Below are 27,670 nucleotides of genomic sequence, written 5' to 3'. Positions count from 1 at the left end.
ATACCAAGTGTACAGGGTACTTCTTATATTACTCTATTGCAACCAAACATTATGATAACAGAAACACTTTACAAGCTTTAATTACATAGACAACATTTCTGCAATGAACATGAGTTGAAGTCATATTCTTTGATATAGGCAATTATACAAGATTAACATTAATTCTACTAACAAAATTTTGGAGGTGTTTAGCTATATTTCCTGTTTTAGTATAAGGGATCTGTGGTCTTTAGAGTTTTTCTTAAAGAATAATTGAATTTCGTTTAATTTCTTACCACCATGTAACAGTAAGTTTTTTGCATTACTCTGTGTTTTGTGTTGTGTATTGCAGTGAGAGCATATCACATGGTGTTTTGGTGTCGTGGAGTTATTTTAACAGAAATTGTGGTAATTGGAGTAACAAACCAATATAATTATTATTACATTATAATTCTGAAGATCATCCTAGTTCCTAGTATTATTCCATCAGTGGAGCTGTTGATTTCAAAGAGGTGTATCCTACTTATGACAAATTTCACAAAGGAATAGATGTACTGAAGTTGTAGTTAATACGTCCACTAGAAGTTCAAACTAGGTACTATGTTCTGTCATACAAAGTGGCAAAATTACTGTAGTTGTTTCTTTCTTACTCATAGAGAGCAATTTTATGCAAAAAAACAAACAAAAGAGAGAGCGAGAGAGAGAGAGAGAGAGAGAGAGAGAGAGAGAGAGAGAGGAGGAGAAATGTTTCCATGGATTTGCTTCTACTGTTCACTGCATAGATATCTACCATATAGGACATATATATTGGTTTCTCATGGTACATTTAAATTAAGCACTTTGGCTGCTCTTTCTTCTCCTTGTTGACTGTATTGGAATAATACAGTGCACTGTATTAGAATAATACACTGCACCATGCACTGTATGAGGGGGCACCCAAAAAAACCAACTGGAATTATCTTTTAAAAACCATGTATTTTCAAATCGTTTACAAAAAAGCCTTATCCCCTTCAAAATACTCTCTGTTACAACTAACACATTTGCCCCACTGGTGCTTCCACTCTTTGAAACATTTTTTGTAGTCATCTTTAGAAATGGCTTATAACTCCTGCCTTGTTTTTTTCTTGACTTCTTCAATGTTAACAATTCAGTGCCCTTTCATGCCCCTTTTCGTGTATGGAAATAAGAAAAAGTCACACGGAAAGAGGTCAGGTGAGTAAGGTGCGTGGGGCAGCAGAACCGTGCCATTTTTAGCCAAAAACTGTCAACAGAGATGGCTGTGTGTCAGTTGTGTTGTGGTGGAAGAACCACTCTCCTGTCTGTCACAAATCGGTTCTGAACTGAACTACAAGATAAGCCACTAATCTTAGATTAGATTAGGTTAGATTAGTTTTTCATTCCATAGGTCTGTATTGAAGAGATCCTCGTGGATGTGGAACATGTCAAAATCTTGGATAGTTGATCAGCTGTCAGCCAGTGGTAGCTTTCAATTTTTTTTTTCAGTATTTTCGTCGATTCAGGCTGTTGATGGACGTCCAGGACGAGGTTTGTCATTAGTCGACATATCACCATTTTTAAATTGAGCAAGCCATTCGTACACTTGAGTGTACTTGAGCTTGGTAAGCTATTTTCAACATTGAAACAGTTTCAGCAGCATTTTTAGTGAGCAGAAAACAACATTTCATAGCTGCACATATTCACTTAAACTTGCCACCATAAAAAATGAAACAAGAACAAACAGCACTATCAAAAACTATCACTGCAGATGAACAGAACAAGCCAGGTCAACAACACAGGTCGCATTGAACTGGCAATGAGTTGTGTTATACACACTTAGTGGCAGAAATGTGTACTACACACCCACGGCAATGTTGTTCCAGTTTTCTTTGGGTACCCCCTCGTATTTCACACATTCTTGTTTCTCAGCACGTTGTAACACCTTGCATTCACTTTTAGTCATTATTTTCAATGATGGTGTATGCTCTCCTGACAATTGGTTAACATGATAATCTTCACAGCAAGCTGACACACTTAATCATGAATGTTATTGCTTGCAGTGCATACTAAACAGGTAATAGTATGCTCTGCTCTGCTCTGTTTCATATGTCTTGTCAAATGATAAACTTAGAGTTTTTTTTAAACAGCCTGGATTTCTGTTTATTCTCTCCAGTAATAAGTACTCCTTTGAATCTTCAGCTTTCCGTTGTATGTCTCACATATGTGTAACATACATTATTAATGGCAGTACTTGTAGGACAATGGTAAGTAATTGCATAAGTTGGAAGAAGAGAATGGTACAAGTATATATCTGTTATATATACAGAAAGCAGAGTGTACATATGTTTGGGATATCTTCCCAACAATTTCAGACAGATTTGGAGCAGAAACAGCAGTCGTAAAGAGTATCAGCACTGTGGGGTTTATAATCTCAGAGCACCAGTAGTCTCAGAGATATGGGCAAAAACTTTTTTTTTCCCTTCCTAGCGTATAGGCTGCCCTGCACGACAGACATTTGTCTAGGAACAGTATCGGCCTGTCAAATCAACCTGCTTTGCAGGGCAACTTACGTGATACAGTTTTCCCAGTCCCAACATGTAGGGTCCCCTACATTAAAGGTATATTGTGTTGGAGTGGTATTGGCCTGCTTAATCAACATGCTTTGCAGAGCAGCTTGTACGTCAGATGCAAATAAGCTGAAGTGTTTAAAAAAATTGTTCACTCATGATGGTCATTCAGGCATACCTGACGAAAAGATAATTGCAACGCCAAGGAGGGGTTCTGTGACGTGTGTGAAAATTGGTATGCATGTTTCGACATCTGAAAGATGATGTCTGTTAAAATTTTGCTCCAGTTGCATAAGAGTGGCAGTAGTAGTGCCACTATGAGGATGCAATCAGGTTTGCTTTAAATATATGCTATAATATTCGTGAGCAATAGTTACCTTTGACACTGGTCATGTTGAGTTGATGTTAATCAAGAATGCCTTTATGGGAACAAAGATGCCATTCTCAACACCTCTCTGCATTTGAATGAGGTCGTGTAATAGGGCTATGAGAAGCTGGATGTTTCTTTTGCAATGTTGCAGGAAGACTTGATGGGAATTTAGCCACTGCTGGCAATGGAAGATGACTCTGGACGCCATGTGGCACTACCATTGTGTTCGGTGGATGGCTCTGGCAATTGTACGTCCCTTTATCTTTATTTGCCATTGACCACATGTAGTGAAATAGGCTTTATAATGATGTCAAGATACATAAGAAGTTACTATATTAGTTAGTGTTTACATTACAAGTACAAATTATTTATGCTGCATTAATCAATTGTACAGTATTGCAGTCATAGACTTTAAACTCAATTTCTATGTTAAAAGTCTCCAAGATTTCTGTAAGACTGTAGTATGGATTGTCTGTTAACTGTTTGTGCAGTCTACTTTTAAAATTATTGAAAAGTGTATTGAGTGCAGTAAGTGGTAATCTGTTAAATAATTTCAAACAGTTCACTTTGTGAGAGTTGCCTGTTTTTGTCAGCCTATGTCTAGGAATGTCTGTACCCTCTTTGTTTCTGGTGTCATGAAAGTGTACATTCTCTCTGGTGTTTTATTTTGTTCTGTTCTGTTTAGCATATATCAGTGATGCATAAATATAAAGATATATCACTGTCATTATTTTCATTTTGATGAATAAGAGACGACAGTGTTCCCTTGGGCCAACCTTGCACATTATTCATAGCACCTTTGTCTGCTTCAGTAGTAAATCACTGACATGACATTAGCGGCCCCATAGTAACAGCGCATAAGATATATGAGACTGAAAAAATCCAAAGTAAGCTGTTCTGTTACTCACTAGACCAGACGGTTTCCAGATGAGATAGGACACCCTTAATAACTTTTTTCAGACCTGATTGATATGGGGTTGCCAGTTAAGTTTGGAATCAACGTGTATTCCAAGCAATTTTACAGATTTTGGTTCTGCCTCTTTAGCCAGTCCCAACTGCAGATGCTGAGTTTTCTCCGGATTACATAGAAGTTTGTTAGCTGAGAACTAGTTTAGTGTTAAGGTGAGTGTGTTCTGTAATTTATTGTGTAGCTTTGATAAATCTCAATCTGTGCTGATTAAACCTTAATCATTCATTTAGCAGATAACTGACTCAGGCCCAACATAAGATGACAAATCATTAATTTCAACAATGAAGAAGAAAGGACCCAGGAGAGAGTCCTGAGGTATACCAGATGTGACACTATACATAGAAGAGTGTCTATTTTGAATTGACACAATTTGTCTCCTGTTATTTAGATAAGAGTTGATTATTTCTAACTGTGTGTTATTTATACCATAATACTTTTAGTTTGGTGAGTAGGATGTCAAAGGGGATAAGCCATACTCAGATCACAAAGTTCAAGTGAGACTGTTTGTTTATTTTCAAATCCAGTTAATGTCTGATAACTATTTCAAGGACTGCAGAGGTGATATTTTTCCCTTGTCGAAAACCATGCTGTCTGTTACAGAGAAGTTCATGCTTTTCAAAATAGTTGGTTAGCTGTTTGTGGAAAAATGCTTCAGATATTTTGGAAAAGGTTGGTACAGTAGACACTGATCTATAGTTGTCAGGGAGGTGTTTTTTACCCTTTTTGTATATAGGTATAACATTGGAAATTTTTAGCTGATCAGGGAAAACTCCAACTTCTGCAAAAAAGCAAGAGGATTGCAAATGAAGTGTATTGTCCTTTTTATTGTGTAGTTAGATACCCAATAGTGGTCCATGCTTTTTGAGTTTGAACATTTTCTAACAATATTTATTATATATGTGGGTGCAACTTTATGTAGCTGATCAGAAAGTATATCAACCGCTAGTATGTCTGACTGTTTAATTTGTGACTGTAATTCATTTACTGCAGTTGTAAAATATTTATTGAGCTCTTCTGGCTCAAGTAGAACATCTTGTGTTCGGTTAGAAGTATTTCTCATTTTATAATATCCCAAGCAGCCTTGAATTTGTTTGGGGCTCCTTCTATGTAATTTTCATAGGCAGCTTGTTTAGCAAGTTTAAGGTTGGCTTCGTAATGTTTTTTACATTTCAGGTAGTCTGTATAATAAGTATCATTTTGTTCTGTTCCACATTTACCATCGTTTTTGTGTGTTTTGTACAGTGAAAGCATCTTTTCCTGGATACTAGCAAGGTCATCAGTGTACCATTTAAGCTTTTTACCTTTTCTATTTGGTTTAGTACTGATACTTTTCATTGGTGAGCAAGAGTGCCGTAAGTCAGTATATATCTTATGGAAATTATGAAATAGAGTTTCAACAGTTGAGAGATCTGTGTCATATTCATAAACAAAGTACCAGTTTATCTTTCTGAGGGAGTCTGAATAACTTATTACTCTTTCTGACCTCTAACCCATGTCAAGCTTGTCTTCTTATTTGTAACCTTATAATCCTTACCTGACTGTGTGCACTGGTATGTTAGGAGTAGAGGATCGTGATCCGCAAAACAGTCATCTGCAATGCTTACACTATGTAAGTCTCTTGAAAAATTAACTATAATATTGTCCAAACAGGCATTTCCACATGTCAGGCTATTGTTGGTATAATATAGATTTAGTAATCTGAGTAGGTTTAAGAATGTTTCTGTGTTGAGTTCCTTTGTGTCTTGCAAGTCAATGTTGACATCACCACATATTGCTACATTTGTTTTGAGCTTTAAGATTTTTCTCATCAGCTGTTCAAATTTCTGGAAAAATAAGTTAACATCACTGTTTGGAGACCTTTAGAAGCTAAAAATAACAATATTTTGGTCTATCAGTCTTATACAAGTAAATTGGCTATTTAATTGTGAAGAGTATGAACTTACATCTATTTTAGAGAATTGTATATATTGTCTGATAAATATTGCGGCCCCTTCATTTTTTCTTTCACTTCTACACATTATAGCCACCAGAATGTACTTGCCAGGTATGAACAAATCTACTTTATATTCTGTTATTCAATGCTATGAGACACACAGTAAATCACAATTTTTTTTTTTTTACAAAAATGTTCCAACTCTAACAGCCTGTTCTTAATGCTGCAAATGTTGACTTGCAGGGTGGTAAGTGGGTCTACTTTACATCTATTTTGTTCCCTCTCTGAGCCATTAAAATATTGATTTTTACTTTTGTGTGTTTTAATTTCCTCTTCAGGAAGCTTGTCACTATTTTTGGAACAAACCCCATAAGATTTGGTCCATTTCAGCAGTTTCCCTGTAAAGGAGCACCCAGCACAATTATAGGCTTAATAATGTTGGTTTTTTCCCCCAAAATATTTCTTCTGTAGCTTGTAAACCATGTGTGTAGCACCATACACTAAATAAATAAATCTTCTGTAACTTGGTTTATATTTGTGATCAGTTCTCTTTTGCTATGATGATTCAGGTGCACACCATGTCCAGTGAAACTGTTCCTTTTGTAGGCACTAGTATCTAATAATTTTACATTTGTAAATTTAGCACAAAAATATCTCAGTTTATCATTAGTTTGCCTAATTTCTGTATTGACACATGACCAATCAGGCAGGTCATACCTGAGTGGTAGAGTGGCTACAGTAACATTGGTGAAGTGTAAGTATTGTATTACTAAGATCAGTTTCTTGATGAATCTGTTGGCATTGTTTTTGTTGACATCGTTTGCACCGTCAATCAGTATTACACAGTCCTTTTTTGTGAGTTTGGAGCATTCATTGTTTATACCAGTAGTAACTGTGTCGAAATTTGCCCCTGGTTTTACTTCACTCTAAATACTTACACTGTTCCCGGCCTGCATTGACATTAGATTTGAGGTGTTTCGTGTGTGGCTGTCCCCAAATAATTTCACCTCATGTTTCTGCGGACACTGCTGCACTTTCAAGTCGGACGTTTTGCATCTATTAGCAGTGGAGTGCCAAACAGTTTTTTTCCCCATGGTATTTTGTGACATTCTTCAAAATCCAGTGCAGCTAATTTATTGGTCACAGTCATTTTGCTTACCATTTTGATTTTCTCGCGCACAATACTCGACGAGATGATGTTTTTTGCTCGGTGCCATGTTTCCATACTTGAAGTGTGGAAGTCATTCAGATGGGATTCTTTTACACATAGTCTCTTTTCTAAGTTGCTGTATTTTTTACTGAGAGCAATGTACCTATTGTTTAAAGCATCGATATCACTCTGTAGCACTTTTATTATTTCGTCTTTGTCTCTGATGTTGTTTATGATTTCTCGTTCATGTATTTCCTCGACACAGGTGCAGCATGTCCAAGTAAAGTCATTCTTTACAAATTCTACAAACACTTTTGAGCATTTCTCATGGAACCAGCGTTGACACTCTGTGCACTGAACTCCTTAACACACACTTTATACTTATCATCACTTTTAATTGCATTTTTGCCATGATAGTTATCACTAACATTAACCGACACCATCTTGCATCTGCAACAGCTATTTGAGCAGCAGTTGTCACCACAGTGACACAACAAACTGTTACAAAGCAGTTAATTCAAGGACAGCTCTGAGCTAAATGTCTTGTAGTGTGCGTTGCACTGACTCCAAATTACCGTGAGTTTGAATGAGGTCATGTAATAGGGCCACAAGAAGCTGGATGTTCCTTCTGTGATATTGTGGAAAGACTTGGCAGGAATGTAGCCACTGTACATGACTGCTGACAATGGCGGTCATGAGAATGTTTGGTCACAAGAAGACTCGGCTCAGGATGGCCACGTGGCTCTACTGAGAGGGAAGACCATCATGTTTGGTCTATGGCTCTGGTGCATCTGCAGCAGCAATTTGAGCTACAGTTGGTGTCATAGTGACACAGTGAACTGTTACAAATCTATTACTTCAAGGTCATCTTGAAGCCAGATGCCCTGTAGTGAAAAATTCCACTAAGCCCAAGCCACCACCATATACGAATTCAGTGATCAAGTGAGAGCTCATTGGAAGCCAGGGTGGATGTTTTTTGTTCTTTTCTTTTGTGCTGTGGTTGTGCCTCAGTGCCAGTGAGGCCTATACGTTGGCTAGAAGGATGCGAGTTGAGCACCTGCAACAAACGTGTCAGTGTGCTAGACACACTGGACCACTGGACCTACATTTGGAGTTATGGTCTGGAGTGCAGTTTTGTATGACAGCAGGAATGCTCTCGTGATTACCCCACATATACTGATTGCAAATTTGTATGTCAGTCTTATGATTCGGCGTGTGCTGATGCCATTCATGAACAGCATTCCAGGGGGAGTTTCTCAACAGGATAACACTCACCCATGTACCACTGTTGGATTACAAAATTCTCTACCCAGTGTCATCATGTTGCTTTGGCCTTCTCAATCATGAGATCTGTTTCCAGTTGAGAACATATGGGACATCATCAGATGACAACTCTAGCATCATCCGGAGCTAGCATTAACCATCCCTGAGTGACTGACCAAGTGCAATAGTCATGGAACTCCATCCCATAAATTGACACCCAGCACCTGTACAACACAATGCATGCACGTCTGCATTCAACATTCTGGTGGTTACACCAGTTACTAATGAAACAGCATTTCGCATTTGCAGTGGCTTGTCTCACACTTACATTAACCTGTGATATTGCAGTTTTAATCACTTAAATATGTTACCTAGACAAATGGATTGCCAAAATTTCATTACTCTATATTAATTATTTTTTGGTGTTAAGATTTTTTCTATCAGTGTATAATTGTTTTGACTACCACACAGACTCCTGTATGGAGGGCATAATAATAGGCACCCTGGGCATAGAGAAGCAACTGAAATAGCTTAAACAAGTAAGTCTCCAGGTGTGGATGGGATTCCAGTTTGGTTTTATATTTACATTTTACTTAAGGATCATGAAGATAAGAGAAATTATGGCTCCTACAGAGTGATATAGAGAGCTGTTTTCCTCTTGCTTTGCTTGCGAGTGGAACTGGAAAGGATATGGCTAGTAGTGGCCCAAGGTACTCTTCACCATCCACCATACATCATATAATGGCTTGCGGAGTATTATGTAGATGTAGGTATACATCATAACTGAAAGAGCATGCCATTCCATTGAGTGATTTTTTTTTTCCTCTGTGCAACTGAGTTTTTATGTACTTTGGTAATATCAGTACCACATAGAATTTATAACCAATAAAATGGCTGTATGAAGTACACAGTTCCGGAATTGATTATGGATGAATCATGTGGTTAGTTGATCTCACTAGCTTTCTCACCTCTGACCAGACATTCTTTGTGGGGTTTCTGTGAGCAGGCAGGCATATAGAATTGGAGGGATTTCAAGGGTGTGCCTGTTCTCAGGTGCCTAGGACTAATTCTTAGGTTTTCTCTGTGTAGGTACATTTTTAAAATTCTTAATAAAGGTGGGCAGTTGCCGTCAATGGTGTTGCCAAACTGGGATGTCATAGAGGTACTTTGCTGTTTTATTCATGCACGTATCAATGTCACACGCCTTTGTGATCATGCCACAGAAGGCCGTGCAGTAGCAGGGCTGAAAATGCGTAAGCACCCTTTTGCTGTTTTGGATCACATTGAATTTTTGTTGCATGGTAAACAGTCCTTAGTGGTTGCAACCTGTACACGAGTCAAATACCATGGTCATGCTGCTCTCCAAAATGACGCAATCACATTCATTGTGGATGCAACCCTACAATGTCCTTAGAGAAGAATTGAAAATATCAGCAGCATCAAAGATTGTCAAGAATGCCATCTATTGCTCGTTGTACTGCGAACTGCTATTTTCTGCTGCAAAGTATATGGGAATCAGTGCCCATTGAAAGGGGTAGTTTCATTGACAACCTTTATATCACCCCTTGAGCCCTTTTGATGTTGGTTCTGAGCAGTGGTGTGTCTGAAATGTTTTTTGTGGCCACTTTTAAGAAAACCATGAGATTTCAATGCTGGGTGTTGCACTTCTGACTTTCATCGCAACGGCGTTAGAAGAAGGGATGAAATGTGGGTAAGAGGAGGTTCGTGACCTTCCCATTGTGTGACACATCCATGGTGGAGCTGGACAGAATTATGGTGAAATTTGGTGCCATGTGACACCATTAACCCACCTTACACATCACATGAACTGAGCTCTGGCATTTTTTTCACTTGTTTTGACACGTTGACACCTTGATGTTTGATGTGTTGTTGAGCCCAAGAGTGATGTAACAGGGGTGATGTTACAGGGTGCCACACTTTTGCACCTTTACAGAGGAAGGCTGTAGGCACTTCTGAGTCAAATGTGAAACATCTGCATCACAGTGGGAGACAGTTACAGGGTTCCAAAAAATGTATCCCTTAATTGTGTTACACATTGTACAGTCAATAGATAGGAACTGTCTGTAATTATATACACCATGAAACAGAAAGATACTGAAGAGCATTGATGGCAGTAGAATGCAATCACAAGCAGGTCACGTAACATTGTTGAGGATAATCAAGTGTCCTAGATGATATTCGTCCCCATGACAAGATGGAAACAAAGCCACTCCCCACAGAGTTGGAAGTGTAACACACAAATCAAATCAGGCCCAATGAGGTGTAATCACAAAGGGAAGCTTGGATTCTCTTGTGTAATGTCAGCTGAACACTGAATGTTATTTATGCCTGATCTTGATCTTAGTTAGATTGGAAAAACAATAATCTAACCTTCCTCACAGTGATACGACTGAATAAAATCTTAATGGGTTTTCAAGTGGTTATACATTACACAATTTTTTGGCCGAGTGTTCCCCTTATGATTGATGCCCTCATCCTTATACAGCTGTGGTATTGACTGTGAAATTACTGGTGCTCTGTTTGCCATTACATAAGACAATGTTTCTTATCCACATATGCAGCACTTGCTTTAACTTCCTGATGGGCAGGTCCCATGATGTATTTAGCTGCAAATTACCATTTTTAATTATCACATCAGCAGATATTTTGACCTGTGTAGCTTCTTTAACTACCCTGTTATAGAAATTATTACTCTTTGTAATGATAGAGGTCAAAATGTAACCAACTGTAGTGGCAACATTTAAAATTTTATGAAGTATGCATAGATAACAATACTTTAATTATTTCAGTTAATTACTTTACAGTTACAGTATAACTTTTGGTCCCAACATGAATCCGGTGGCTTTACAATTGGCTCTATTACTATTACTGTTTCATATATGGATTCTGCAAAGGATCATTTCAGACAGTGTTACATTTGGTTTATACTGTCATTTGGCGGAAGATTGACCACTTTCTTGATGTTTTTGTAGAATATCTCATGCATATATCAATTTCTGTTAATGGTGATATTTATTACTGTACATTTTTTCTATACAAGCATCCGTAGTGCACTGTGTATATTATGATTTTCATAGGTTAGTAGGGGGAAAAAAATATATATATATATCTAAAGGGGTCAATGCCACCCCATGATGCGAGGCTACATTGACCCCTCAAATTTGCTTTATAATCAAACCCTTGCAGAATGGTCTTGGGATAGATGTTAGTGTAGTGCAATATGATTATGACCCCTGTAAAGGCATCTCAGTGACCTCCATTGACAGCTGAATGTTTTGTAAAATTCTGATAAGCTAATGGAACACCCATTTCTATGAATGTAATTATCAATCCTTTATTCAAAACACACTACAAAAAACTTTTACTGACAAAAAGCCTTAAACTTCTTTTACTCTAATCCTCCCTGGAAATTTGTACAGGATTCTATGTCCAGTCAGCCCGTAGCTTGGTGGAAGCAGCTTGCCAATCATGTCACAGAATGGGGCAGTGAATATATCACATTCTTTTGGCACAAATGTAATTTTCATTGAATCAGTGGAGTGAAGCCTCATTACTTCATTGTTGCAACTTTTTTAATAATACAAACATTGTGGAAAGTTTGCTTCCCTCTTTTACCCCCAACTATTTTGGCCGTAACAAAGCCATTTGGAAAATGATTATTTGACACTTGTAGTTAATGAGCAGCAAATCTTTGACAACTGTACCATCTGAAGGATCAAAATCACTTTCATCTGTTTCCAAAGTCTCTGGCAATTTCGTTACATCAAGCTCATCTTCTGACAAAGAATTATCACACTTTCTGATGAGATTTTTCTTGGCCTTTGAGAGTTCTTCATTAGTTGCGGAAGACTTGGAGTAACTTGGCTCCTTTGGCTAACATAATTTGTGTGTTTTCAAGCATGACATTTGCATATGAAATGACGAAGTCCTGCCTATCATGGCAATAACTTGGTAAATTTTCATCTCATACAATAACAATAAATGACAAATATTACAAATAGTCTCCATATAAAAGCTATCATTACAAAAATCATGTATCTTAAATTACAATAATCATTTTGCCATATAGAAAAGATATAAGTCTTATTTTACAACAGCCTGTGTTTACATAGGATGAACTAAAATATGTTGAATGTGAAGTGCCACAGATCAAGCTTTTGATGTTCCGTGACTCAGTCATGGTTTAAAATATGTAAAGAAACAGAACTGTGTTGAAAAATATTCTTATACCATATTTACATTTTTACAACTTAGTGCACAAAAACTCTAAGTGTAATCCAACAGCCGTTTCAAATGCTCACGACACAACTAGCTGTTCCAGACCACACATTGCTGTGGCATAGTCTGGTGAAATGGAAAAGAGAAAGCAAACATTTCTAATGTCCTAATCTCCTTCTCTCCCCCTCTCTTTGCCCATCTCCCCCTTCCCCCTATATCTGCCCATCACCTCCTTCTCTCTCTCTCTCTCTCTCTCCATCCCCCCCTGTCCCCTCTCTCTCCCATTCTCTCTGTCCATCACCTCCTCTGTCTTTCTATGTCCCTCTCGTCCTCCCCTTATCTCTCCATTTCCTGCTGCTCCTCTCTCTGTCCATCTCCTCCTTTCCACTTTCTATGTCTCTTGCCTCCCACCCCTAATCCATCTCTTGTTCCCCCTCTTATGACCTTAAGCCTTGTTTATTGTTATTGCACGTTCAGATTCTGCAGTAGGATCCTAATCATAAGCTGATAAGCCATAAACCCAACATTCCACATGGCGTTTTATCTGTCTGAGTGTTTATTAGAGTACTGTGTAAAAATTTATTGGTCAGCAACAGCACATTTTCCCAAACATTTCTTGTAATTAACTGTTTTACTAGTTTAATTGTGTCAAGACATGTTCTACCATGAACCCATGAGATCATTATACATCTTCATATTACCATCAGACTCAGTAAATTCTTTACAAATGTTCATCTGCTTCCCAGATACAAATTTAGCAAACCTCAGCTGCCTACTGTGTGTGTGTGTGTGTGTGTGTGTGTGTGTGTGTCAAATTTTCGCATGTACGTCAGTAGCTCCACGCGCAGCCAGAGCCGCTGGGTTTATTCATGCGACACATGGGTTATTTATTCCATGTTTTTGTTACTTTTGTATGTTTATTATTCTATTTTTTCTCTCTCTTTCTCTAGTGTGTGTTCCTTTCATATGTGTTTAGGAATGCTAGCAATGAGGAGCTCACTCACATTGATTAGACTGTTGAACATTACTAGAATCGTGAGCTCTGTATTTTAGTGGCGCACACAAAAATAAAGTTATGTCATTTATTTTAAAATATTCTGATATATGCATCATTTCTGTAGCTGGTGTGGCAGAGTCACAGGACCTAATTCATTTACACTGTGGCTAAAGTGGTGACCGCGACACGATCTGGCCTGCCTGCATGTTCGTAACACCAGTAAAGAATGAATGAGACTCCAGCAGCTACTAACCTGGCAGTATCTAGACTAGCCATGAGGCTACTGCTGTTCTGGCCACAAAATCTGGCACTGTGGTTTGTCCAGGTAGAGGCTTTTTTTTTATTTTATTTTATTTTTATTTTTATTTTTATTTTTTTATTTTTTATTCAGGCGTTACCGCAGACACATCTAATTTTGCATTGGTGGTGAGCCAGTTGGAGCAGCAGTATGTGGCAGAAGTGCAAGATACCATTGTCGCACCACCTGAAGAGAATGCATACGAATGGTTGAAGGTGGAACTGATCTGTCATGTATCTGCCTCACAAGAAGGGGGCATCCGTCAGATACTAACTCAAGAAGATATTGGAAACCAAAAACCATCACAGTATCTGTGGCATCTTAGAAGTAAAATTGATGCTGGTAGCTTACCTGATCATCTGCTGCGTACAATATGGAGGAGTTGCTTACCTCCATCTATCAAGATGATTATCGCAACGCAGTCAGAGATGTCGTTAGATGCCTTGGCAGAATTGGCCGACAGGGTGCTGGATGCCATCTCACCTGTGTCTGTTATGGTATCAGCCATACAGAGCATGAGTACAGCCACCATGGTGGCGCAAGCTGACTATGATGTATTAGTGGTGAAGGTCGATCAACTGACGCAACAGGTTAGCCAGCTGGTAGCGTGTTGCAGTGTTGGTGATCAGAGCCGACCAAGATACAGGAGACGCTCCTGCAGCAATGCTGCGTCCTGCTCACCTGCGCTGTCACCTGGCACAGCAGGCACTTCGTCCAATTGCCGGCCAACATCACAGCATCTATTCGTCAGTGATTGACACACTGGCTGTAAATACTTGATCGATACTGGCTCCAACTTATACATTTCCCTGTGTATGATGCTACATCAATGCTGACCACGTACGTCATTTTGCCTGGTGGCTGCGAATAATTCGTCTAGTGCAGCATACGGCTTTCAGAGAAAAGAGCTGGAGCCTGGCCTCCGCTGCGCATTCCTGTGGAATTTCACGGTGGCAGATGTGGCAAAGCCAATAATAGGAGTGGATTTCTTGGCATACTGTAACCTTTTGCCAGATATGACTGACACCTGCCTTGTAGACCAGATCACCAGGTTGACGGCCGCAGGTTTCGAGCACCAGACATCCACCCAATCAGTCTGGCTGATTACCACCACTGACGATGAGTACGCCGTGCTTTTGAAGGCCTGTCCAGTGTTAACAAAGCCCCTGGGCATACTGAAGGATTTCAGACACAACACTAAGCACTATATCAGGACAACTGAGGGGCCACTGATCTCCTGTCGCCCACGGTAATTGACGCCTGGTGCTGCACCGTTTGAAGATAGCCAAGACTGAGTTTGATTACATGATCAAAGAGGGCATCATGCATCTGTCTGACAGCCCCTAGTATTCACTGTTACACCTCGTCCCCAAAAAGGGTGGTGCATGGCGGCCTTGTGGGGATTACAGAGCACTGAATGTCTGCTCAATTCCTGACGGGTACCCAATACCTCCACTCTATGACTTCAATTATATGTTGAGCGGCGCTTGTGTGTATAGTGTACTAGATTGCGCCAAAGTATATGCACAGATTCCGGTGGCCAATGAAGATATACTGAAGACAGCCATTATTACACCATATAGCTTATTTGAAAGCAAATTTATGACTGTCTTTGTAATGCATGCAAACATGGCAAAGATTTGTCGATTCACTGCTGCAAGGCCTGTGATTCTGTTTTGCGAACCTGGGCAACGTTTTGGTCTTCTCAGCCTCACCAGAAGAACATTGCCAGCATCTTGTTGAGGTTTTTCAATGACTAAGTGAGTATGGAATTGTGCTGAATGTGGCAAAGTGTATCTCCAGACAGTCACAAGTTGACTTCCTAGGCCACCACATTACTCCTTCAGGCTCGCTACCATTGCTGGACAAAATAGAGGCTATCCACCGGCCGCCCTGGCTGGCCACATGCAAGGAATTAAGATGCCACCTAGGAATGTTGAACTTTTATTGGCGGCATCTTCTGCTTACAGCTGAAGTTCAGGAGCTGCTGACAGCCAAGCTGGCAGGCCTGAAGGCTAAATGCAATTCAACAATTACCTGGATGGACGACATGATCGTGGCATTTCAGAAAACAAAACAAGTGGTAGCAGACCCGGCATTTTTGACACATCCTGAGTCGAATACACTGTTGACTGCAGTTGTAGATGTGAGCCAGACAGCAGTAGGCAGCATGCTTGCTTCAACAACGCATTGATGAGTCCTGGCAGCTGCTAATGTTCTTCTCTAAAAAGCTGACCACAGCACAAAAAAAAAAAAAAAAAAACAAAAAAAAAAAACAATGGAATATCAGGCAACAGCGAACTGCTTGCGATGGAAGAGTCTGTCAAATATTTTGGTCCTCACATTGAGGCTCGTGCCTTCACAGTATTTACAGACCGCAAGCCGCTGACATTCCCCTTCCAGCAAAGTAATCTGAACTGCTTGCTGAGGCAACACAATCAATTGCTATACGTTGCCCAATTCACCACAGACATTCAACACATTTCCGCAACTGACAACATCGTCACAGACTGTCTCTCTCACATTGGAAGCGTCTCTCCACTGGACTATGCAGCACTCGCAAAAACACAGAGGTCAGCCCCAGAGCTGCAAAACCTGTTACAAAACACGCTGTCTTCATTGCAACTGCAACCCGTAGACATTCCTGGCACTGACGTGCAACAGTATTGCGATGTGTCCACAGCCAAACCACTTCCACACCTGCCTCCAAAGTTCCGACGGCAAGCATTCCCTACACAGCCTGAGACACCCAGGCATGAGACCTACACTGTGTCTAGTTCTAGATCGTTTCGTGTGGCTGGGAGCAAAGAGAGAGTGGACGGAGTGTTGTCTCCGGTGCCAAAGCAGTAAAGTTGGCAGACACATACATACGCCAGTAGGTAATTTCCCTGATATCACAGTGCAATTCACACATGTTCACATTGATGTCGACAGATTCACTCATTGGCTGGAAGCAGTACCAATAGGTAATATCTCAGCCGAAACCTTGGCGTATGCATTTGTGTCACATTGGATGTCTCGGTTTGGATGCCCGCTCCATGTCACCACTGATAGAGGCAGACAATTTGAGTCCAAATTGTTTGCAAAACTGTCAGTACTTTGTGGTGTGAATGTCTTTGGACAACCAGTTACCATTCAGCAAGCAATGGAATGGTTGAATGATGGCATCACACCCTAAACATAATGCTGATGTGCCATGCAAATGGGTGGACTGAGGCTTTACCAATCATCCTACTCAGACTCCAAAACACATACAGACCCGACCTGGGTGGTTCCTTGGCCAAGCTAGTATATGGGGAAATGCTGAGACTACGCAGTGATTTTGTAGAAGCAGCTCCAAGACACGAAGTGGATCCTTATACCCTCGCTGGCCATCTCAGAGAGCACATCCAGATTATATAGCCCCCACAGCAATCCAGTCACATCACCAGCCCACTGTTCGTGCACAAGAACCTCAGATCATGCTCTCACGTGATGTTATGTAGTGACGACATCAAACCGGCTCTCCAGTCGCCCTACACCAGTTCACATCAGATTGTCAGTAGAGGAGACTGCACACTGGACATCCTCCTGAAGGAGAAACATACCACTGTCACCACTGACAGAGTGAAGCTGGACTAAGTTTTCCATGAGCCACCCCCAGTGAACAGACAACTACTGCCTCACCCACCGCCCGTTCCAGCAACAGAAATGACCCGGTCACCCGCACTGACTGCGCCAGAAGCTCCCGCAACACAGCTTACCATGAGATCTGGCCATCATGTGCACATCCTGGTGTGTTTTCTGGATGGCGCTCCGCTCCCGCTGAGGGGGCTGATGTAGCGACCTGCAGCCACGTACCATGTGGGCTGATGTAGCGACCTGCAGCCACCTACCATGTGTGTGTTTGTTAGTGCACAAGTGTCAAATTTTTGCACGTGTGTCAGTAGTTCCGTGCACGCTGCCAGAGGCACTGGGTTTATTTGTGTGAAGTGCAGATCATTTTTTCCTTGTGCTTGCTAGGTTTTGTATGTTAATTATTCTATTTTTTTTCTCTCTTTCTCTAGTGTGCGTTCCTCTCATATGTGTTTAGTAATGCTGCCAATGAGGAGCTCGCTGACCTCAACTAGACTACTGAACATTACTAGAATGGTGAGCTCTGTATTTTAGTGCTGCACACAAAACAAGGTTCCATCATTTAGTTTAACGTATCCTGGTGTACGTATAATTTCTGTAGCAGGCATGGCAGAGACACAGAACCTAATTCATTCAGACTGCAGCTAAACAAATATATATTACATGATACAACTTGATCACACCCACCACACTATGGAATAAAGTTCCCTACACAAATGCAATCTCATTATAATTGTTAACTCCAAAATACTACAATGCACCTATAACACTAGTATCTCATTAAAATACAAACAGAATCTGCACATTTCATCAACACAGCATTTATAGACTACTTAATGTAACATCATAATACTCACTGTCAGCTCTTACTTCAACAACAATGCTCAGCCTTCTTCCCCACATTACAAAACGTTCTGGCCATGGTGTATAAATTCTTAAATAATAATCATTCAATATATATGTTCAATACTTTCAAAAATTACAAAATCTCTTCTTGAGCAACTTTCAAACATAATTCAAGCTAACTTATAAAGTTCTGATATATAACAAAGTTTTCATCTATAACAGTTTTCAAAATCTCGGGTGCTCTGAAAAATAATTTCATCACACTAAGCATGTTTCACAGTAAAAATGCACTTGAGATAATGGACAAAAGTTGCTTCAGTTTGAAATTTCAATCTAGTATTCTCTCCTCACAACAAATCCTTATCAATACTTTAATTTTAATAGCTGTATTTAAATGTTGACTATAGAGTTGAAAATGACATTGCAAGCAGATGAGTCCAATATCCTGTCTTTCCAGTTACAAATATAGGACAAAAGCTACCCAAGCACTCGTATTTCCATAATTTATGTTTATGCAGTTTCCATAAAATCAAACAGCACTGAAATTCAAAGTATATGTAATGTCATGAAATACAAAAATATTTATTCCCAGAAACAACCAAAAACAATCCTCCTCGAAATGTAAGATGAATTCTTCACTATACAAGCATAAATGTAAATATATCTTCCAATTCATAGCCGCGTCAAGTACCATAACAGTAAGCAAGTTTTAATTGTTATCAAATTTAACCAGTTGGACATAAACAGACACAAATTTCGTCTCAAACACCATAAAAAACTTTTGGACAAATAATAGACTCCGAGGACAATAGATTAACTTTTCATTAATACTGCCGTGTAAGTATGCTAGGAAAAAACTTCTAGTATACATACACCTAATATTTTATGAAGAAGGGTAGCAATATGATAACTTAAAAGATTTACAGAATAGTCAGAGAGTGAATGTGGTGTAAAAATTGGAAATTCTGGAAAAATACACCAAATTAGTTTGGGGCTTTGCATTAACCAGTCACATAGTATGTAAATGGTTATGTTCACTCAGTCTTTGAAGTTATGGTGTGCATAAATTGTCATTGTTTTTGCTCTCATCTGCTTCTATTTCTAACTTTTCTGAAGACTAGAATTCTACTCTGTAGGAATCAGCATGGGTTTCGGAAAAGACGATCATGTGTAACCCAGCTCGTGCTATTTGTCCACGAAACTCGGAGGACCATAGACACGGGTTCCAGGTGGATACCATGTTTCTTGACTTCCACAAGGCGTTCAATACAGTTCCCCACAGTCGTTTAATGAGCAAAGTAATAGCATATGGACTGTCACACCAATTGCGTGATTGGATTGAAGAGTTCCTAGATAACAGAACACAGGATGTCATTCTCAATGGAGAGAAGTATTCCGAAGTAAGAGTGATTTCAGGTGTGCTGCAGGGGAGTGTCGTAGGACCATTGCTATTCACAATATACATAAATGACCTTGTGGATAACATCGGAAGTTCACTGAGGCTTTTGCAGCTGATGCTGTAGTATATTGAGAGGTTGTAACAATAGAAAATTGAACTGAAATGCAGGAGGATCTGCAACGAATTGATGCATGGTGCAGGGAATTGCAATTGAGTCCCAATGTAGGCAAGTGTAATGTGCTGCGAATACCTAGAAAGAAATATCCTTTATCATTTAGTTACAATATAGCAGGCAGCAACTGGAAGCAGTTAATTCCATAAATTATCTGGGGGTAGGCATTAGGAATGATTTAAAATGGAATGATTATATAAAGTTGATCATCGGTAAAACAGATGCCAGACTGAGATTTATTGGAAGAATCCTAAGGAAATGCAATCCGAAAACAAAGGAAGTAGGTTACAGTACACTTGTTCACCTACTTCTTGAATATTGCTCAGCAGTGTGGGATCCGTACCAGATAGGGTCGATAGAAGAGATAGAGAAGATCCAACGGAGAGCAGCGCGCTTCATTACAGGATCATTTAGTAATCGCGAAAGTGTTACAGAGATGATAGATGAACTCCAGTGGAAGACTCTGCAGGAGAGATGGTCAGTAGCTCGATACGGGCTTTTGTTGAAGTTTCGAGAACATACCTTCACTGAGGAGTGAAGCAGTATATTGCTCCTCTTACGTATATCTCACAAAGAGACCATGAGGATAAAATCAGGGAGATTAGAGCCCACACAGAGGTATACCAACAGCCTTTCTTTTCACGAACAATACGAGACTGGAATAGAAGGGAGAACCGATTGAGGTACTCGAAGTACCCTCTGCCACACACAGTCAGGTGGCTTGTGGAGTATGGATGTAGATGTGGATGTAGATAAATTTCTTTGGAAGCACTTATTTCAACTTGACATTACATGTACACATGGAAAAGTATAGAAATTGGTAGGAATATCCCCTTGAATTTAAATATTTCATAGTATAACTGTACACTACATAGCTACTACACTGTCTTGTACTCCTTAAATTCATAATACTTTTAGATTTCCATGGTAATATTCATGGCTTTATCATTCTTTTAAGCAAATAATTTTTGTTACTGGTTACTTTTGAAATAACATTTCGTTCTAGTTTCAGTTAAGTTCACAAATCCTACATTATCTTCATTTGAAAACTGTTTCCATATACATTTACCTAAAATTTCCTGTTTACCTAAATTCTTTTATATTTTAATATCTTTTCAGTAATTTTATTTCTACTTTTGCTAACATTTGTGTAAACATTGGGTGCAATGTTGGTACAAACAGCTTCATTTCTGACATGCGTAGCAGTTTGTTGACAAACTACATCAACCTATCCACATTCAAAATTAAATTTTCACCTTCTTCTCACAGAACTATATTTTCCACAATACAAACTTTTTCAACTTCATGTATCTGATCTAATTCTGCTTTTACAATATTATTTTGGATAAGACCAACCGGAGCATCCAATTGTTTGTGCCCTCCTCCTGCTGAAAGTTCCTTTTTTAGTTCTGTGACCCGGTTACTAAGGTCTGATATCTCTCTTCTCAATTGTTTTTTCATTGTTTATAATGTCAAGTCCCCCCCCCCCCCCCCCTTTTCCTCCTCCTCCGCCCATCGGCTCTTCTAGTCGTTTCCACGACTGTCCTAAACTGTTATTTAGGTTGCTTATTGATTATCCGAAGCCGTTAATTAGTATACTTGTCATTGCCTTGATTTTACCATGCAAGACTTTATTCTAATTACTTAAATCATTACTTAGCACATCAGTTTTTTCACCAAAAATCTTCATGAAATGATCAAATAATTTTTTGTAATAATTGTGTAAAAATTGATTGACTTCCTTATTTTGATTTTGCATGTTGAACAGTTTCACGTAACACACCAATAATAATAATAACAATAAAAAAAATCACATGATGTAACCACTGTTTCTGTTACTGCACAGTGAAAATATGAAAATTACACTCTTTATCTTTTTCTGTTGCTGATGTCTCACTTAATCAATTTTGAGTCATTCATATTGTTACATACCTTGTTGACTGGTATGTGTTATTTTTGATCAGTAACGTTGTATCCATAATTTAGAATTTTATTTTTTTCTGATGTGTAGAAACCTGAAACCCAAAAATTAGTTAGCATGGCTGCCCTGACTTTTTCACCAAATTTCTGCTCCAAACAGCATATTAAAATGTTTTAGTGGCTACATTTTAGTTACTTAACTTACTGATTGTTGAAGAGAGGTTGAGATGTATAATTCAGTGTTACATTATTTCTTCACTTAAAATTTTGTCTGGGTTCAGTTTTACAGGCAGTTACAGTTTTGACAGGAACTTTGTAATGTATTCACCATTAAATAGCATAATTGAAACACAGAAAATATTTTTTTATTGCATCACATTGCAGATAAAACTGACTGACACCCAAAACTGAATGAAGATTGCCGCTGGTCCTTTTGTAACAGACAGCAGTTACATGATCACTTTACATAATATATAAATTTAACATAATTGAACTTAAAATTTGATAGTCACTGTCCTCACCCATCCCGTCCCTTTCCTTTTCCCATTCAAGCACTACGCATCCATCATTCCGCCACCAAACCCAGTGTTTTTACTTCTCTCCTTTTCAGATACTTCCCCCCCCCTCCCCCCCTCCCCATCTGCAGCACTTCACTGTCTGCCACCCCCACCATACTATCCCTCCCCCTCCCCGTCCCAGCCTCCTCCTTACCCTCATCCAGTCACCACTCCCATCATACACTGGTGCTGCTGCTCGCATTGTTGCTTCAGTTGCTTGACACTGCAGTCGTGTGTGTGAGTTGCGTTTGCGTGAGTGTGTATGCATGTGCGTATGTGTGTCTGTTGTTGACAAAGGCCTTGATAGTCGAAAGCTATAATTGTAACAGTCTTTTTGTTGTACCTATCTGTATCTCAGGATCTCCGCTATGTGGTGAGTAGTAACTTTCCTTCTCATAATATTGTTTCATTCCGTCCAGGATTTTCCAGAGATTGACATTCCTAAAACCGGTGTACATTGTACTCTTAGATGTCACCAGTTCCATCCTTACCGTGTACACCTACATCAAGAATTGCATGGGAATAATTTCCAGAATTGTGTACAGTCCTGTCAGTGGGCACAGCAGCAAATCCTCACCAACCTGAACTTCTTCTCCAATGTTCTATTTGCCAATGAACGTTCCTTCTCGGACAAAGGACAGGTAAATACAGGAACATGGATTATTGGTCCAGCGACAACCCACTATGGCTTAGACAGGTGGAACATCAGCATCAATGGAGAGTTAATGTCTGGTGTAGAATTCTTGGTACTACAATTATTGAGCCTTATTTCATCAATGGTAGTATAAATGGCACAGCATATACCAACTTCCTCAGATGAATTCTTCTTTCTCTTCTGGATGAAGTGCTGCTAAAAACCAGAATGCTTATGTGGTATCAACATGATGGATGTCCAGCACATAATGCCTTGTGTTCATGTTGTGTTCTGAACCGAAGGTATCCTGCCAGATGGATTGGTCAAGGAGGAAAAGTTACTTGGCCTGCTAGCTCTCCTGATTTAAATCTTCTGGACATTTTTCTTTGGGGATGCATTAAAGATGTTGTCTATTGCAATATTCCAACAACTCCAAAGGACATGCAGGAACGTATTGTGCTTGCTTGCAGTTCTCTTCAGCAGGCAACACTGGAAGCAGTAAACAACTCTTTCATTCAGCGACTGCACCAGTGAATGGCTGTCCAGGGTCACCATTTTGAGCACCTTTGAATGTTCTACTCTTGGGCAATGATACAGGAGAGTCAAAGTCAGTTTTGTGTTACGTTTTTACTTGGTTTTCATTTGTTTTCTGACAACTCCAGCAAGTGGATGAGTTGTGATCCTGGGCTTAAAGTCAATGTTGTGTTATGTAATTCATAACAGTTTGTTTCAGTGAATGGTACACTGTGATACATTTTTGAATAGGTCTTTAGGAGAGGAAATGAATTATCAAATAAAAAATACAGGGTGCCATTTAAAAAAGTCATACTGCTGTTCATTTCTTTCTAAAAAACAAAGCTACAATGAAGGCAATCATGCTGATTGATGTCCCCCTGACGGCCAAAGAACATTTGCTTGAAACATTTTGTAATTTGCATCTGTACAAACAGTTATTTAGGGTGGTCAAGATAAATGGGACACCCTGTATATATACAACAATGTGGTTCATTTTCTCATACTTGCTGAGAGAAAGAGTGGCAGTAATTTGCTGTGACTTTTGCAAGTAACTAGCATGAAAACAAAAGACACAGCTTAGGTACACATGAAACATATGGTATTAACATATTGTTGTTATTTGTTTAGAGTGCTCAAAATTATGGTTACTCTGCCCTTGTGATAATGTCCTTGTCATTATCAAATGAGGTTTTTAGTGTTACAACATAAAAAATGCAGACATACTAAAAAGCTACATAAGGTCACATTCACACTCTTCCTCACATTAGCACATGTAGTCACTCTTAAGGTAAAAAAGTGAATATCAGTAGAAGAAGGAATATTAAATTATTGTTACCAGCCACTGAGAAGCAGGCCCAGAGAAGATGGTTTGCTGATCCCTAATATAATAACTGGACAAGCCAGTCATCCCCTACACATACTAAAATATCTTGCCTGGCAGCTTAGGCAGAAGGATAGATTGCTGCTTACCATATACACGAGACATTGAGTCACATACAGACATAACGAGGAGAGTGCTATACGTAATAGCTTTTGGCCAGAAGGCCTTCTTCTGAACTACAAAACTGCACACATTCACAAAAGTACACCTCATACACATGATCACTGTCTCTGTCTGCTGCTTCAGAAAGAGGCCTTTTGGCCAAAAGCTAAAAAAGTGTAGTAGTGCCTGTCTGTGACTCAGTGTCTTCTCTATGTGGTGAGCAGCAGTCTATCCATTTCATAACATTGTTAATCCATCCTGGACTTTTCCATTGCTTAATTTAGCTTAGGCAGAAGGTCAGGAAAACACATAATCATAGAACTCGTGATACATTTATCTCATCACCACTTACAACTGAGAACAGGTCTGTTAATAAACCAACTTCTACCCTCCTGTCATTGCGTAAACTACACTCAGTTAAAATGTTGAGAACTGTAACCAGCACACTACATGTGTGGCGCTTGAAAGCCAAAGAAGGAAGCCATGTATCATGGGGCTGTGTCTTTTTTCAAAGACATGTCATGCAGATTTCCCTACTTCTAACTGGATGGAAGAAAGTGTGCCACAGCTGTATAATCCCTTTTAATGATCATGGCTTGCTGTTCATCACATTCAACCACTCTTCCCTCAAAGACACATAATGGACCTTCTCAGCAATCACAGCAAGGAACATGGAGGGAGAGGACAGTGGATCACTTGTGGATGGCTATAAACCTTCTTAGCTGTGATAGCAGCTAACTCATGCCCAAAAATCCCCACACAAAACCCTTATAAAATTGCAGAAAGCAGAACCTGTCTGCACCCCTGTTCTTCCCTTTCAAACATTTCACCAATATCCAATGTTTCAAGGGCTTTTATTTTTATTTCCCTGGAGTGTGGCAGTCAAGACAATTTTCCATCCAATAAGAGATGCAGGAACCACACTGTGTCCTTAAAATGTAAAACAGTATCACAGAGCCTCTGTTCATGGTATGTAAAGAGAGAACAATCATGATTAAAATCAATACACACAGTTTTGTCGTGGGAGAAAAATCATTATTAGCAGGCTATTCTTCCAGTTCTTAAGCACCAAGTGTATTGACAAGAGGAAAATGTGGGATGAGAAGTGTAGCAGAAAATAGAGAAGTCATATACAAACAATGAGCATTTCACGGGACTCATCACTGAGCATGATATATTATCGATCGCAATCGTGAACGAAGTCGCGCTCCATACATCCCTGTGAGGCATACCCTGAACCTTAGGGAGCCTATGAAAAAGAGCATTCCTCACTCTGTACTTAAAATGGTGCTTGGAAAGGGAGGACTGCAGAGAAAATCTGAAGACGTCCAAAAAAAATCCCCATTTGTGCCTTTTCAGGGTCGAAAAAGAGTGATAGTAAATGCTGCTTTCCTCCTGTATAGCCACCTCGACTAGGATTAGGTTACCAAGAGTGGAACAAGATCTTCTCAAGCCACACTGGAAGTGGCTTATGAAATTTCTAGATTCCAGAGTAAAAAAAAGAGGGGAGAGAGAGAGAGAGAGAGAGAGAGAGAGAGAGAGGGAGAGAGAGAGAGAGAGAGAGAGAGAGAGTTGAACATCTGCTTTAGCATATTTCCTACACAATTGGGTAGAGCAACAGTACTGTATCTTATAACATTCTGTGTGTTAATTTACTCATCATAGCTGGCAATCTGTCACATCAGAAGTCCTGGAAAACAAGTTTTTCTTTTTTTCTTTTCTTTTCTTTTTTTTTAAAAATAGTTAATCTAGTATAATGTTTCCACTGAACATTTATTATAATCTCAAAGTAAATAAAAGCATCTTGACAAATCTGAAATAAGTTGTAACATATTTACAATAATGAAATAAATCATGGTCAACAAGCTACATGCTTTCTGTCCAAATACACTAAAAGTACTCACCCCATTTGCCAACGTGGCTGTAACTATTCATACTTTCTTAAAAATCCCAAACAACCCTCGGCATTGCTTAGAATCATTTTTTGATTAATTAACAATTAAATTTGACATAGAGAAACTGAAAATACATATATAAATGTATGTTTACTCCAAAACAGCTAGTACAGTATGATATAAGTACATGTATGCTATTTTATTCGAGCATAACTTCTCGAATATGTATTTACAACAATAGATTTACATTTTTTATTAATTACTAGAGGCTCCCTTCATGGGAATTGTTCCCTTAATTTACAGAGCTTCTACACATTAGTTTAATTAAGATTCCATAATTATTTTCTTTGTAACTTTTCCACAAGTACATATTTCCATACACCTCTATGTCAGAAATTACTGTTTATGGTTAAAATTTATGTGTTTAAATGGATTTCAATTAGACTGTCACATTTCAGCAAGCCCCAAAAAAATTTTGTGCAATGGAAAGTTGAACAAAACCTTTTCTGACAGTTGTACGTAACAGTACTCATTTTACAATCAAGTGAATGAACAAACAGTTTACGAAAGACATGAGCAACCAAATATGTAAGATTTTCATAAATTATTTTGTATGAGATTCAACTAGATTAAACAAAATATTAGTACTCAAAATCCATATTTGTTTGTATTCAGCCACCTCTTATCTTTGGCAAGTACACCTAGTATTAGACCATAATATAACAAAGAGGTCAGTCTCCTCTATGTGCAATGAAGAGCACTGAACTGAAGTACACTGTAGATCTCTGCTCATCAGAAGTTCTTCGTTGCAAAAACCTGAAATGTGGCTCATACTCCACTCCTTATGACCTTCCTATATATTATGTAAATGATTGTTTTGAATAGAATAGTTCAATTCAGCAAAATTCCAACTGTTCATACTTAAACATTTCATGTCTTAAATCTCATATTGCAAATTTAACTTGTTCTTTGACAACATATCACTAAAATCATACTAGTACAAAATTTTTCAAGTGCTATGTTACTATTCTCTGCAGTTTAAGTTGAAATTTACATAAGGTATTGAATAAGTAAATATATTATTATAATATAGTACAATTAAATTCTTGGAGTATAGTTCCTCAACAGCTAGCATAATTAATCCTACATGCATAGAATGGAATGTCTGACCAATGTCCAATCTTTCCTTTTTCATTTGTCAAGACACTCGTGATGCTTCATTTCTGTCTTTACAAAACATATAATGATTATTTTTATGAATATTTACGGAAGTATGGTCATTGCCTCTTCCTTTGCAGTATGTGTTAACATATAGTGTATCATACCCCACAACAGTCATTAAATATAGTAATGTGATAGAGAGTATGCATT

At 38.9% G+C, this 27,670-nt stretch overlaps 1 protein-coding gene across 3 annotated transcripts in view; it reads left to right on the top strand.

Annotated features, from left to right (window-relative positions):
• LOC124793911 (probable ATP-dependent RNA helicase DDX60) overlaps window positions 1-27,670 on the top strand; it is a 251,769-nt gene that overhangs the window by 35,898 nt on the left and 188,201 nt on the right. For 2 of the 3 annotated variants that reach the window (XM_047258057.1, XM_047258056.1), the window contains exon 2: window positions 3,065-3,161. The exons of the other annotated variant lie outside the window; for it this stretch is intronic. In XM_047258057.1, the coding sequence (XP_047114013.1) occupies window positions 3,098-3,161 (64 nt within the window). In that variant the 5' untranslated portion in view covers window positions 3,065-3,097. The remainder of the gene's footprint in view (window positions 1-3,064; window positions 3,162-27,670) is intronic. 3 annotated transcript variants of the gene reach the window in all.

This window comes from Schistocerca piceifrons, chromosome 1 (assembly GCF_021461385.2).
Source record: "Schistocerca piceifrons isolate TAMUIC-IGC-003096 chromosome 1, iqSchPice1.1, whole genome shotgun sequence".
NCBI lineage: Eukaryota > Metazoa > Arthropoda > Insecta > Orthoptera > Acrididae > Schistocerca > Schistocerca piceifrons.
The sequence above is the reverse complement of the archived record's forward strand: the minus strand, read 5'-3'. Positions and strand labels throughout refer to the sequence as shown.